This window comes from Canis lupus, chromosome 3, assembly GCF_003254725.2.
Source record: "Canis lupus dingo isolate Sandy chromosome 3, ASM325472v2, whole genome shotgun sequence".
Lineage (NCBI taxonomy): Eukaryota > Metazoa > Chordata > Mammalia > Carnivora > Canidae > Canis > Canis lupus.
Window position 1 is genome coordinate 62,953,313 of NC_064245.1, and position 13,781 is coordinate 62,967,093.

At 50.7% G+C, this 13,781-nt stretch overlaps 1 protein-coding gene across 1 annotated transcript in view; it reads left to right on the forward strand.

Moving 5' to 3' along the window:
- The window catches only part of FAM184B (family with sequence similarity 184 member B), a 132,481-nt gene that overhangs the window by 113,229 nt on the left and 5,471 nt on the right, over positions 1 to 13,781 (forward strand). The window contains exons 11-15 of the mRNA XM_025438386.3: positions 3,831 to 3,984; positions 7,213 to 7,376; positions 9,659 to 9,831; positions 11,047 to 11,193; positions 13,355 to 13,472. Coding sequence (XP_025294171.3) covers positions 3,831 to 3,984; positions 7,213 to 7,376; positions 9,659 to 9,831; positions 11,047 to 11,193; positions 13,355 to 13,472 — 756 coding nt within the window. The remainder of the gene's footprint in view (positions 1 to 3,830; positions 3,985 to 7,212; positions 7,377 to 9,658; positions 9,832 to 11,046; positions 11,194 to 13,354; positions 13,473 to 13,781) is intronic.

Consider the following 13,781-nt stretch of genomic DNA (forward strand, 5'->3'; position numbering starts at 1 on the left):
TATTTCCCACAGTTCCAGAGGCTGAAAGTGTGAGACCAAAGCACCTGCCCTTTGATGTCTGTGGAGAGCTCACTTCCTAGTTCATAGACGCCCACCTCACTCTAACCTCATGTGGGAGAAGGGGCAGGGGAGCTTTTCAGGACCTCCTTTACAAGAGCACTGATTCACAAGGGCTTCACCATCATGACCTAATCACCCCCCTCCAAAAGCCCCTCTCCAAATACCATCACATTGAGGATCAGGTTTCAACATATGATTTTGGGGGAGGTGTGAGGGAGAGGGGGGACATATAAACATCCAGTCCATAGAAAAGCTCAATTTTTAGAAGATCTGATGTTACTGCTCATTCATTGATCCTGCAGCTATTTATAGAGCAGCTGCCATGGAGCTGAGCTCCAGAGACACCAAGATGATTAACACACTCTTGTCTTTATGGGGTGCACCTCTGTGGGGAAAGGCAACTGCTCAAACAGGCTGCTGTAGTTCAGGGGGTCGAAGCCAGGAGACTGTTGGGGAACATGGGGCAAGGAGGCTTTACCCAGGATGTGGTGTGGAGACTGTGATACTGTGATTTGGAAAAAGAAATATTATTTGGTCCTAGTCTCACTTCTGACACAGAGCTCCTAAAATTCTTGGAATTTCCTAAGTTTTGAGAGCAGCAAAATTATATTTTATTATGTTAATGAGGTGGCTCTTGGATCCCACCTGAGGAGGAGGGGGCTGGTTGCCAGGGGAACCGACCTTATGGTCTGGGAAGTGGAGAGGGGATGGAGATGGAATCAATCACCAATGGTCAGTGATTTAATTCATCATGTCTTTGTAATGAAGCCTCTTAGAAACCCAAAGGAGAGGGCTCAGAGAGCCTGCAGGTGGGTGGACACATCCACACACCATAAATGGTGACCCACCCGAATTCCATGGGGACAAAAGCTCCTATGCTTGGACATCCCAGACCTCTTCATCTGGCTATTGATTCGTATCCTTTAATAGCCTTTGTAATAAATCGATAACCAAGTAAGGACATGGGTTTCCTGAGTTCTGTGAGCCACCCTAACAAATTAATTGGGGGGTCATGGGAACCTCTGATTTATAGCCAGTTGGTCAGAAGCACAGGTAACAACAACTTAGTCTTGCAGTTGACATCTGAAATGGAGCTCAGTCTTGTGGGATGAGCCCTCACCCTTGGGATGCTATCTCCAGGTAGGTAGTGTCAGAATTAAGTTGAATCGTAGGACACTCAGTTGGTGTCTGAGAATTGCTTGTTGGTGTTGGGAACTCCCCCACCCCAAACCCCCCCACACACATACCCTAAAAGGAATTTGTAATTGGTGTCAGAACCTCTGTAGAGAGGGTAAAAATGGGCCTTTTAGGAGGCTCTAAACCAACCACAACACAAGCAGAGTAAACCTCCCATAGGTTTACTGGAGCAATTCACTAGGGATGAGTGTCCAGTTTGATATAAACCCTGGGTGTTAAGCTTGGCATCATCCTAAGGGCTGCTGAGCAAGAAAGCAGGCAGTGCTGCTCTGAATCCTCTGCTGGCCCCAAGGACAGAGGGGTCCTATCACAGAGTGAGAGACTTTCGCACTATTTTTTGCAAACCTTAGCTCAGACCTCTTCATTCCCATTTCCTTGAGATACAAATGTCACCAACTGGAATTCTCTGAGCCTTGCAGCAGGTCCAAGAGGAGGAAATATTGGAGAGTCTGAAAAGTAGGAGATTCTCCTGTCTTATGAAATAAACCCAGCATCTTTGACTGAGTGTCCCATGGGAGGAGTAAACCAATTGCCCTTTTTAGGGAGTAGCAGAGCCAAAGACACAAATAAGCGTCTAAAGGCACCACTGCATTCAGTTGGCTCCCTGGGGCTCCAGGGCGCTCAGTGCTCCCCAACTGGAGCCTCCTGCCTTTGGTGAAACCCCATTTCTCATTGTTCCCAGAGGCTGCATGTGGGAGTGGAGAGGGCTTAGGGCCAGGACCCTGCTGCCCAGGGCTTCAGTCCTGCCCCCACCTTTACCTGTCTTCAGTCTGGTCAGTTCCCTACAACTGGCTGTTTAAAAGGGGGAGGGAGATGTTGCTTTCTGCATCTTTCCTGTGTGACCTCAGGAAAGCTAGTTCATCACCCCCAGCCCCAATTTCCTCCTCTAAAAGGTGGGCTGTATCTTTTTTTATTTTTTATTTATTTTTATTATTTTTTTTATTTTATTGAGAGAATATGCGTGTGCACATTGTGGGGGGAGGTGGGGAGTGCAACGGCAGAGAAGGAGAGAGAGAATCCCAAGCAGGACACTCCATACTAAGCACTGGGCCCAACCTGGGGCTCAATCTCACGACCCTGAGATCATGACCTGAGCCTAAATCAAGAGTCAGAGGCCTAACTGACTGAGCCACCCAGGTGCCCCAAGGTGGGCTGTGTCTTAACTGGAACTCTCTGTTGCAAAAAAACCCCAGAAACCATATTAGTTTCTTCTTGCTGCTATAACAAAATATCCCACACTTGGTGGCTGAAGACATCACAGATTTATTATCTGACAGTCCTGGAGGTCAGAAGTCCTAAAATCAAAGTGTTGGCAGGACTGTGCTCCTTCTAAAAGCTCTAAGGGAGGATCTGTTTTCCTGACTTTTCTGGCTTCTGGAGGCTGCCTCCATTCCTGGGCTCCTGGCCCCTTCCTGCATCAACTAAATCAACAGTGTAGCATGTACCATCTTCAAATATCCCTCCCTCTTCATCTCCCTCTTCCCTAACACCTTCCCTACTCCTGTGCCCCTCCCCTCCACCACTGCTTCCTCTGTGACTACACTGGGCCCACCCAGATAATTTGGGATAATCGCCCATTTCAGGATCCTTAACTTAATCACACCTGCAAAACTCCTTTCACCGTATAAAGTGACAGAGTCACAGGTTCCAAGGATTCCCACATGGACTGCTTAAGGACCGTTATTGCTTCTACCCCCCAGAAACCAACTCGAATGAGCTTAGGCAGTGAAGAGATTTCTTTTTCTTTTTTTTTTTTTAAGATTTTATTTATTTATCATGATAGAGAGAGAGAGAGAGAGGCAGAGACACAGGCAGAGGGAGAAGCAGGCTCCATGCAGGGAGCCTGACATGGGACTCGATCCCGGGACCCCAGGATCACACCCTGGGCCAAAGGCAGGCACTTAAACCGCTGAGCCACCCAGGCTGCCCAGATTTCTATTAAAGTTGACACAGCTGCTCATAGAACCCGCTTTGTGTGTTTGATATGAGACCTTGAATAAATGAATGTGTCAAAGAATGGCTGACCGAATGAAATAATCATAAATGAAGTAAGAATAAGTGAACCTAAGGGCAGAGACACAGTCAGTTCTGAGGACCAGACTAGACCAGAGACTGAAAAAACTGTAGGGACCCCTCCTCCTTTTGTTTCTGATCTGCTCTGCACTTCAGCCCTTGGCTGCCCTCACAGTCAGCTCTCTCTACCTGTCTGGTTTGGGGCCAGTGTAAGATGGTCACCTCATTCCTCCTGAGTGTGTTAAAACTGGAACCAACCCGTCAGTGTCTGTCTGTCTCTTTATTTCTCTCTCTCTCTCCGTGGCCTCCTAACACCAAATTCCCAATGACTGTCTCAGCTCGGAACAGGTGTCCACTCTGGTCTAATCAGCTGTGAATTGGGGTTAGGTTCACACAGTACAAAATAGCTGCTGTGGCCAAGCCATCACCGTCATCTCAGGTCAGGGATCATTCTCAGTAGCCCAAGAAGTAGTGAGTGCTCAGTGGGCCCTTGGAGGAAGAACTTGGCAGAGGGGACAGGTCTCCCATCTGTGCTCACTTTCACCCACTTTCACCCACAGGCCACTGAGGAGCGCTTGAAGAAGGAATCCAGCCACAGCCTCCAGATCCAGCACCAGGCACACCGGCTAGAGCTCCAGGCCTTGGAAGAAAAGGCCCGGCAAGAGCTCCAGGGGGAGCTGGAGAGGATGGAGGCTCAGCAGGCTCTGCTGTTAGGTATACAGGCAGCCACCCCTGGGAGGTGCTCCCCAGCCGGGTCCACACGTGGAGGCCAGGGGCAAGATGGGGCCCTGGGTCTGGAGGCACACAGGCCAGGGTGACTATCCTGGCTCTGCCACCAACTAGCTAGGAAACCCAGGGTTGGGGTGGGGGTGGGGTCACTGTCAATCTCAGTTTTCTTTTCCATAAAACAGAGTCACCATTGTCTCTACCTCATAGGGGTGGTATGTGGATTTGATGGGATATTAAATATAATATGCCTAGCATATGACAGGGGCCAGATGAATGTAGACCGTAGTCCAGGTTTTCTGCTATCCAAAAGCAGGACGTGCCTATGAAATATTTCATAAGGCAAAATGGCAAAAAGGGAAGAAGCAATTACCATTAATTTAAATGAAACACTTTTGAGCATTCCCAGACCCCAAAAGTCATCTCTCCTAGGCCTTCCTGATACCATGGGACATATCTTGCTAACAGGTGCACACAGTGATGGAGATAAAGCCCAGATATTCCCAGACACAGTGCAGACCTCTGGCGCTCCACCCTCAGATGCTGAGTGTGTTTCCCAGAGGGTAGGCGCTGGGGGGTGTCTCTCTCGCTGCCCGCTGCCTGCTGCCCAGGGTGGCACTGCTTCTGGACCGCTGGCTGCAAAACCAGCAAAAACAAAACAAGAAACCAAAAAACAAAAAACCCTGATATTTTCCCTTTTCTCTTTTTTATGTAAAAATGAAAGTCTTCAGATTTCCCTAGGTTAATGAAAATAGGTTCTAATGTAGAGAAAAGCAAAGTGGTATAAGGCAAACTTTCAAAAAGCAGAGGCATCTATATTATCATCATTATTATTCGATATAAGCCAGATCTCTGAGCCACGGTGAGACTTCCTGGGATTGCCTCAACCTCTCATTTTCATTCTGAAGATTTCTGCAAATTTGGGGGACTAAGGCCTCCAGGCTCATGCACTTTCCTCTGCTTCTTTTTCCTGCTCCCACATCATCCTCAGCACCAAACTCACCTCTTCTTGAAACATCCAAAACCAGTCACACAGGCCCTGGGTGGCTCAGGCAGTTGAGTGTCTGCCTTCTGCTTGAGCTGTGATCCTGGGGTCCTGGGATCAAGTCCCACTGGGGCTTACTGCTCAGCAGGGAGTCTGCTTCTCCCTCTACCCCTGCCCCCTGCTCATGATCTCTCTCTCTCTCTCTCAAATAAATTAAAAGAAAAAAATAAAAATAAATAAATTAAAAGAAAAAAAGTCATGCAGAGCATTTTGGAAGTTACCAGCAGTAAAGATCTCCTAAGCCGGACTGGTTGGGCATGAAGCCCAGCTCCCAACACTCATAAGTTTCATGACTTTGGGCAAGTTACTTAACTGCTCTGTACCTCTGTGCCTCTGTACCTCTTTGCTCATCTGTAAAGTGGGAATAATTACAGCATCCACCCGGTATGCAGTAAATCCTATGCAGATGTTCACTATTTTCATTACTGAATATTCCCACATTGCATGGCTGGCCCTAGAAGCCTCTTTCTGTTTCTGCAGATAATTTTTTCTCTCATTTTCACCTTCTTCTCTTCAGTCTTACTTTTAAAAAAATATATTTTATTTATTTGTTCATGAGAGACACAGAGAAGGATCACGCCCTGAGCTGAAGGCAGTCACTCCACCACTGAGCCACCCAGGCGCCCCTTCCATCTCACTCTTAAGAGCAAGACAAATGCCTCTCCTTATTTCATGCCTAGCATTAAAGACCATATTGGCCTTATTAATTTTTTTTTCAAACCCAGCTGGGGTTCTCCTTAAGAGAATTTTAGGAAAGAGCATTTTCTTTACCTTCATAAGTGAAAACCATCTACTTGCTGCTCGGTTGTGCTTTCACTAGATAGTGTGTCCTGCTGACTGTACATCAGCACGTCAGTCAGCTCTGCCTATTTCTGGAGGAAGTGACATGGGGAGCAGGCAGGAGAGAGAAAGTGTCCCATAGATTCCCCAGTTAACGTCCAGGTGGGAAATGCTAAGTTGGCATCCTCTCAAGAAGACAGATTATACAAAATAAAACCCAGGCTGTGCCAGGTTTTATTTTGTCTCAGGTACAAGACAAGATTCAGATCAGGTTGGAAACCCTGGTGATTCCAGCACCCAGCAACAGCTGTCCCTACCGCCACTTGCCTGGCCCCTCTGACTCCACAGCAGGCTGGTCCTTTCCTGGACAAAAGATTCAGGAGAGAGCCTGGGTACCTGCTGGGATTCTCAACACAGTCCCAGGAAGAAGGGGCTCTGTGGACTCTGTAATGATGATAGCAAATCGTTGGCATTGTGGGTGGTATTGGGTGAGTGGGAGCACCTACCATGACAGGGCGATTAAATTAGACATCCCTGGTCCCAACTACTGCTATTCCACCGTCTGTGTGAGACACACCTGACCTGCAGTGTAGGTCAGTGTATGAGGGGCAGGGAGCGTCCATCAGATTACCTGATACACTGGGGTGGGGATCTGGACATGCTGGATGGATAGGTGGATGGGTAGAAGGGCAGGTGGACATGTGGATGGATAAATGGGCTGATGGAAAGATGGGCAGGTAGATGTGTAAATGGGTGGAAAGGATGGTGGATGGATGGGTGGATGGATGGAGGGGGGCGAAGGAAGAGTGGGGAAAGGAGGAAGAGGGAAGGGAATATATGACAGAAGACGGAAGGGTAATAAATGAACTCACTCTAGTTATGCTAGAGTGCAAAAGGATTTTGTTGCACATATTTTTGTGATAAAGGATTTCAAAATATTGAATTGGGTTTGGATTTTTTTTTTTAAAGAAAATAGGCTGTAGAGAACACTATATTAAAACCCTGGTGGGGAGGAAAGATAACCTAGTAAATTTTTCAACATATCATCAGAATGACGAAGCTCTACTGCGCTGAATATACTATAACTTTCAAAGAAGCTTCGTAAGTTTATGGGAAATCTTTTGCAATTGACACACTTTTACAATATCATTAATTTCCACTGTAAATATCACTTGTTTATTTTACAAATATATATTGAGCACTTGCTCTATACTAAGGCTTCTACCAGGTATCTTATGGCTTATGGAATCACTGGAACAATGTTTCAAAAATAATTTGCCATCACTAACCTACAGAGTCTCAAAAGTCCTTAACAGAAAAGGAAAGTGTCAAATTTACTAGCATTTGAAAATTATCTTCTCTTAAAAAGTTAATAGCTCCTCCTTCTCCAGAGTCCCTCAGGCAGGAGCTGTCGGAGCAGCGGGCTGCCTGTTCTGAGCACCAGAAGGACCTGGAGGCGCTGCAGGCCGAGCGGAGGGCCGCGGGCGGCTGGGGCAGGCGGCAGGCCGTCGCCCAGTGTCCAGGAGACAGCGAGGACCTCGCCGTCGCTGCAGAGGTCAGCGCCCCCATTCTGCCCACACCAAACCCCTCTTGGAGCGGCGTCAAGGCTGCCAGGAGAAAATCATAAAGGAGGGGCTCTGGGTGCTCATCGTTCCCTTCTGAAATGGGGAGGGCCCTTGGGAGATGCTTGATGGGCCTACAGACTCCCATTTCGAAAAGCAAAACACAAGTTTTAAGCGCCGCATGTTATTTTAAATTCAGACACAGTAGCATTTCAGAGTGTCACTGCCAGATAGGCCCTAGCATCAGCCAGTCCGCGTTACTCCTTCAAATCCGCGCAGAGTGCCTCAGAACACCTCCCCAGACAGCCGTGCAGCCACAGTCCCACCTGGCAGGCAGCGCAGTGACCTCCTCCCAGCCCAGGCCTGTCTCCCAGGCACCCACCGTGTGCCACACAGTGTCAGGTACTCATCTGTATAAGGGCTGCAGTCACTCCCTCCTGCTATCAGAATGACCTCCAAAGGGCCGGCAATGAAAAGCCTTCACCCACTGGCCACACTTGGTATCTGCAGCCATGTCCCCCTCTGCTCTAAACGTGGGCTCTCTGTCCTGCTTCTGGGCCTTTGTATGTGTCCACTCCCTGCTTGGGATGCCTTCCTCCCTCCCCAGTTCCCAGCTCACCCTCTGGGCCAGGCGTCTCCCCTCCAATGTTAGTGTATGTACTGCTGAAGCGAGCTCGAGGGGGCCCCCTTCCTCACCTGTGACCTCGCGGGTCTCTGAGCAACCAGAGCACTTCTTAGTATATAATTCAGCTGGCACTGGCGTCTACTGCATGGTCCAGTGAGACAGCTGTCATATCATGGGTGCTCTTCATGGGTGTTCCCAAGTGGGCTAGGAGTCTTTTGAGAACCAGGCATGTCTGCCTCATTTCATTTCCACCCCTACTCTCCACACTCGGCACAGCAGTCTGTGGATGCCGATGATTAGTTGGGGTCCCAGCCCTGCTGAAGATCCTGGGGACATGGGGACGGGTCACTCAAGATTTTGCTGGTACTGAGCACCTGAAGACGATTTGTGTTTAATGAGAAATATTAAATGACGAATCACAAGGAGCTCAGCCTGGTCAGTAAAGTCTAGTGAGGGAAGACAGGATATATTCCAGCAAGTGTTCTGGATTGGTGGGAGCCACCTATGCCTGTGGAAGGGGGCAGGAGGAAATGTAGGATTGTGACAGCTGTGATGATGAGCTCCCTGAGTGCTGTGCATAGAACCCCAGGATTACTGGGTAGATGAGGGGATACCTGGCCACCAGGTGCCTGCCCTTACCTTCATCTCATCGGAGAGAAGCCCTGAACCCTCTGGGAGGAACAGCAAGGCCTCAGCTGAAAACCCACCCAGAGAAGAAATGTGGGAGTATTAGCAAGGAGGAAGAGCCCCAGGCAGCAGGAGTGATCAAGGGGAGGGAGGGCACCCAATAGAGGGAGGGATGCAGCCTTAAGTTGGCCACCAGTGCAGGTAAGTGGTGTCCCACCTGCTGGGGTCTTCTGAGGAGCCCTGTGACCTCATTCTCTTGTCTGTCCCAGCTAGGGACAGGGCTCTTTCTCCCATTAGTCAAGGATGGCCCCACACGACCTTAACCGAGCTCTTCCAGGTTGTATGTATGGGAGTGCCAGGTGCTCATGTGCCCATGGGTGTCACACACATGCAAGCCCCAGGCCAGGAAGCAAGAGGTACAAGGCATGGGCCGGGCTGCTCCCTGTGCAAAGCTGTTCCGTCCTCGTGTGGAATAAGCAAATGCAGAAACCTTCGGCCTGTTTGACGGGCCTTGCAAACTGCAGCATTCACTAACCCGGGGTTCACCGGCCCCATTTAATTTAGACATAGAGTTCCCGAATTTCTCTCTGAACCCCTGGTGTTCAAGCGTCATTTCATTTAGCAAGCGTTTATTTGGCACCTCCTGGATACCAGCCACTGTGCCGGGTGCCCTCAGACTGGAAAACTGGAGGGGAGATGGTGCTGCCAGTCCGGGTGAGAAGAGAAAGCTGGTGGCCTCTCCCCAGGCGGTGCCGTCCAGGCGGGGAGGGCGCTCTGGGTGGAGAACCAGCAGGGGAGCCCAGGAAGCGGGGGAGCGCTCGGGCTCGGGCTCGGGCTCGCTCTGAAGCCACATCCTGGGCTCCCCGACGCCCTTGCTAACCTCCGAGGGCCAGACTGGGCCAGCCCCCGACGCGGGAGGACCTGGAGATGGGCCGTGAGCCCTGCATCGCGAGCAGGAGGCCGGCGCGGGCTGCGGCACGCCTGGGGCGCCCTGAAAACACCTCCCGGGTCCTCTCTCCCCAGGACGGGGGCGGCCCGGGCCAGGCCGGCTCCCCGAAGGCCGCCGCGGAAGCAGAGGCGGACGAGGCGCGCGGCGTCCGGGAGGAGAACTCGCAGCTCCGCGACACGGTGCAGCGGCTGCGGGCCGAGGTGGAACAGCACCAGCAGGAGGCGCTGCAGCTCCGCGACCAGCGCAGGTGGGTGTCCAGGCCCGGCTCCCGCCTCGCTCCTCCCCACGCCGAGCCTCAGATCCAAGGCTCACCCACTCGCCATCTCCCCAAAGGAAAGACGCCCTGATGCTAGCACTTCCCTGGTGCTACTCCAGCCCCGTGAAAAGCGCTAGTGCGCTGGGCCCAAAACTGCAGAGCTGGGCAGCCCCGGTGGCGCAGCGGTTTAGCGCCGCCTGCAGCCCAGGGTGTGATCCTGGTAGACTCGGGATCGAGTCCCACATCAGGCTCCTTGCATGGAGCCTGCTTCTCCCTCTGCCCGTGTCTCTGCCTCTGTGCGTGCGTGTGTGTGTGTGTGTGTGTGTGTGTGTGTGTGTGTGTGTCTCATGAATAAATAAATAAAATCTTAAAAAAAAACCTGCAGAGCATTTGCCCTGGAGTAAAGAGGGAACCCGGTTTCCCTACAAGTCAAGGAATTTATGAAATCAGACCTAACCATACCAAAAGCATCTTAATTTTTTTTAAATTGTATTTATTCACTCACAAGAGACACACAGAGAGAGGCGGAGACAGAGGGAGAAGCAGGCTCCATGCAGGGAGCCCAATGTGGGATTCCATCCCGGGTCTCCAGGATCACACCCTGGGCCAAAGGCAGATGCCTATCCACTGAGCCACACAGTTGTCCCCCAAAAGCATCTTCAAAACCAGCCTTAGGGAGACAGTGCGATGGAGTAGTTCAAACAGTGCCATGTGCTCTTTAACCAGCTGGGTGAGCTCCTGGAGTCCGCTAACTTCCCCAAGACCATGCCCTCATTCATCTGCAAGTGGAGGTAAGACCACCACCTCTCAGGAATGTCCTGGAATGCAGTGAAATGGAAGCAAGATTTAGCCCTGGCCCTGGCTAACTTGGTCAACCGTGGTGGTTACTGTTACTGCCTGATCCACGTTGGATAGCTCATTATCAGTCCTGAATTCACAGCTCTTTACCCCCCTTACTGGAAAGTTTAGAACTACAGATGGAATGCAGGGGTAGGAGGTGCTGAGAAGGGGTCCCACAAGCAGGGTTCATCCTGGACAGCACAACTCAGAGACCTCTTCCCGGGGTCCTGACTTTACATTCAGAACCACTCCCCCACATTTTCTCCCCCACCCAGCCACTCAACAGAGGGTGGAGAAACCCCAGTGCCCAAGAGTTTCAGTCCCTAGAGCCTGGGCAAGTCTAGCTCTGCTTCCATCCACCCGCAGGCTGCTGGAGGAGGATCAGCAAGCCCAGCGGGCCCGGGAGGTGGAGAAGCTACGCCAGGAACATCGGAAGGAGATGCAGGCCATGGTGGCAGATTTCAGCAGTGCTCAAGCCCGGCTCCAGGCCCGGCTAGCTGCCCTGGAAGCTGAGTAAGTGAGGCCTTGGGCCCCAGGTTAGGGCCCAGCTTAGGCCCCTAGTTGATGCACATTTTATTAGGGTAACCAGCTCATCACAGTGTGCCTGGGACTCCCCCAGTTTTGAAACTACAGGTCCTGAGTTCTAAGAAGCACTTCTGTCCTGGACAAATGTGGGTAGTTGGTCACCTATCACTTTATGAGTCTGCATTTTCATTGTGCAGAGCACTGGGAATCTGTGAGGAATCATCATGCTTTGTGGACTTGGTTTGACCCACATGCTGGGAAATAATCAGAAGGATCAAGGCTACTCTTTTTAATGAACATTTGTCCCCTTCTAACGTGCCTCACAGCTGCCCTTCACATAGAAATTGTTACTCCCCCAGACACATAAAGGAAGCGAGGACCCTCATATATGTGTGCATGCATCCATTTATTTATTCAACAGACATTTATCAAGAGCCTGCTGTGTCCCCGCACTCTTTGAGGCTCTGGAGTAACAGCCTGGAGCTAAACAAAGTCTAGGCTCTCATAGAGCTCGCAGATTCTAGATGGGGATGCAGAAAAGAAAGAAGAAAATAAACATTTAACTTCATGGCAGGTAGTGAAAATGCTAGAAGGAAAACAGGATCGGTGTCTAGGGAGTGGCAAGGGTGGGCCAGGAATTCCTCCCTGAGGAGATGACACTTAAGCACAAGCAGGTGAGGAAATGAGAGAGCCATCTGGAGGAAGAGCATTCCCAGCAGCTACAACAGCAAGTGCAAGGGCCCTGGGGCCTACTTCACATAACTGAACAGCTAGGAATAAGTAAGAAGATGAGTGGTAGGAATTGAGATTGCTGGGGTAGCTGGGAGGGATGAAGGAGACCCTGCTCTAAACAGGAAGGAATTTGGATATGTTCAGAGTACACTGGGAAGCCACTGCAAGGCTTTGAGCAGGAGTGACCTGGTCTGATTTATCTTTTAATGGGGTCTCTGGGTACTGAGAGGAGAAAAGACTGTAGGGGGTGGGGAGGGTCAGAGTTAGCAGCAGGGAGACCAGTTGGAAGGTGAAACCACTTACCTAAATGTCAGGCAGCACTGAGTGAATCTAAATGTCGCCTGTCTGACCCTTAGATTGTGCTCTTTAAAAAATGTTCTCCGCTGTCTCCAATACAAAGCAAATCATCCAAAATCCAGAGGGGAAGGTTTTATGGGCTAATGGACACTTGCCACATGCCAGGCTCCATTATCTCCTTGAATCCTCACAACCACCCAGTTTCATGCCCATTTTTTTTTATGAGGGGCACCATGCTAAGTGCTTTTAATTGTATTAACTCAATTTAAGCTCACAACTTGATTCATGCCCATTTTATAGAAGAGGGAACCGACGGTTCCAGGGAAAGGCTACATAGCCAGAAAAAGGCAGAGTAGGGATTAGATTCCAAGTCATCTCGTGCCAAAGTCCCCTCTTATCAACTCCAGTCCATAGGTCATCTGCAGCCCTAACCCTCTCTGGCTCCCCACCATGCCTTGAGTTCTTGCCTTGAGTTCTTGCCCTTGGCTTCAAGGTGAAGGGCGGGGGTACCAGCTGCCCGGCTGCCCTGCCCGAGAACCAGCGCGTGCCATGCTCCCTATAGGCCAGCAGGTGGCGCCATAGGCACGTCAGCATTAGCGCAGCGGCCGCCGGGGAGGGCGGTGCCTCGCGGAGGGGCGCGTGTCCCTCGGGAGACCTCCCTGATTCCTTTTTTTTTTTTTTTTTTTTAAGATTTTTATTTGCTTATTAGAAACAACAGAGAGAGAGAGAGAGAGGCAGAGGGAGAAGCAGGCTCCATGCAGGGAGCCCGACGCAGGACTCGATCCGGGGTCTCCAGGGTCAGGCCCTGGGCTGAAGGCGGCGCTAAACCGCTGAGCCACCCGGGCTGCCCGACCTCCCTGATTCTTGATGCTTCACTGAGGGCAGCGTGTGTAGCACACACAGCCCTTTGGCTCCTTGGCCCCGCAGCCTCTGGGGAAGTAGCAAAGGTCAGACTGGGAGTCGGGGTCCTGGGCTCCACCCTGAGCTCTGCAGCCAAGCTCCCAGGGCCTTGGTTTCCCGCTTCGTGAATAGATTGGTTGGCTGGCCAGGCTAAGCTCAGAGCAGCGCCCCCGCCGCGGGTCCTGGTGGTAGGAGGCTAACTGCATGCCTGCTCCTACAGACTCAAAGATTCCGGAGAGAAGCCAGGGAAGGGGGCGTCCAGGCCCGAGGATGCTCAGCTCATAGGCCGCCTGCAGACCCGCCTGAAGGAGAGAGAGGAGATCATCAAGCAGCTCATGGTGAGGCTGTCAGGGCCAACGCGGGGCCCTGCAGATCCTCCGGGAGGGCCATTTACTCTGCACCTGGCTCTGCTCTGGGTACCTGCAATTTTAATCCTGACAACCCTAAAACCACCTCCAAAAGATCCTTGATTCCTTTTGCCTATTATCTAAAAAAAAAAAACAAAAACAAAAAAACAAAACAAAAAACAAAACAAAACAAAAAACAATAATACAGGAAAATAAAGCAAAAAAAATCACTCAAGTCCCCCCAGCATCTACCTGATGCTGAGTGGTTTATTTTTTTTAAACCTACAGAATTGGGAAAAT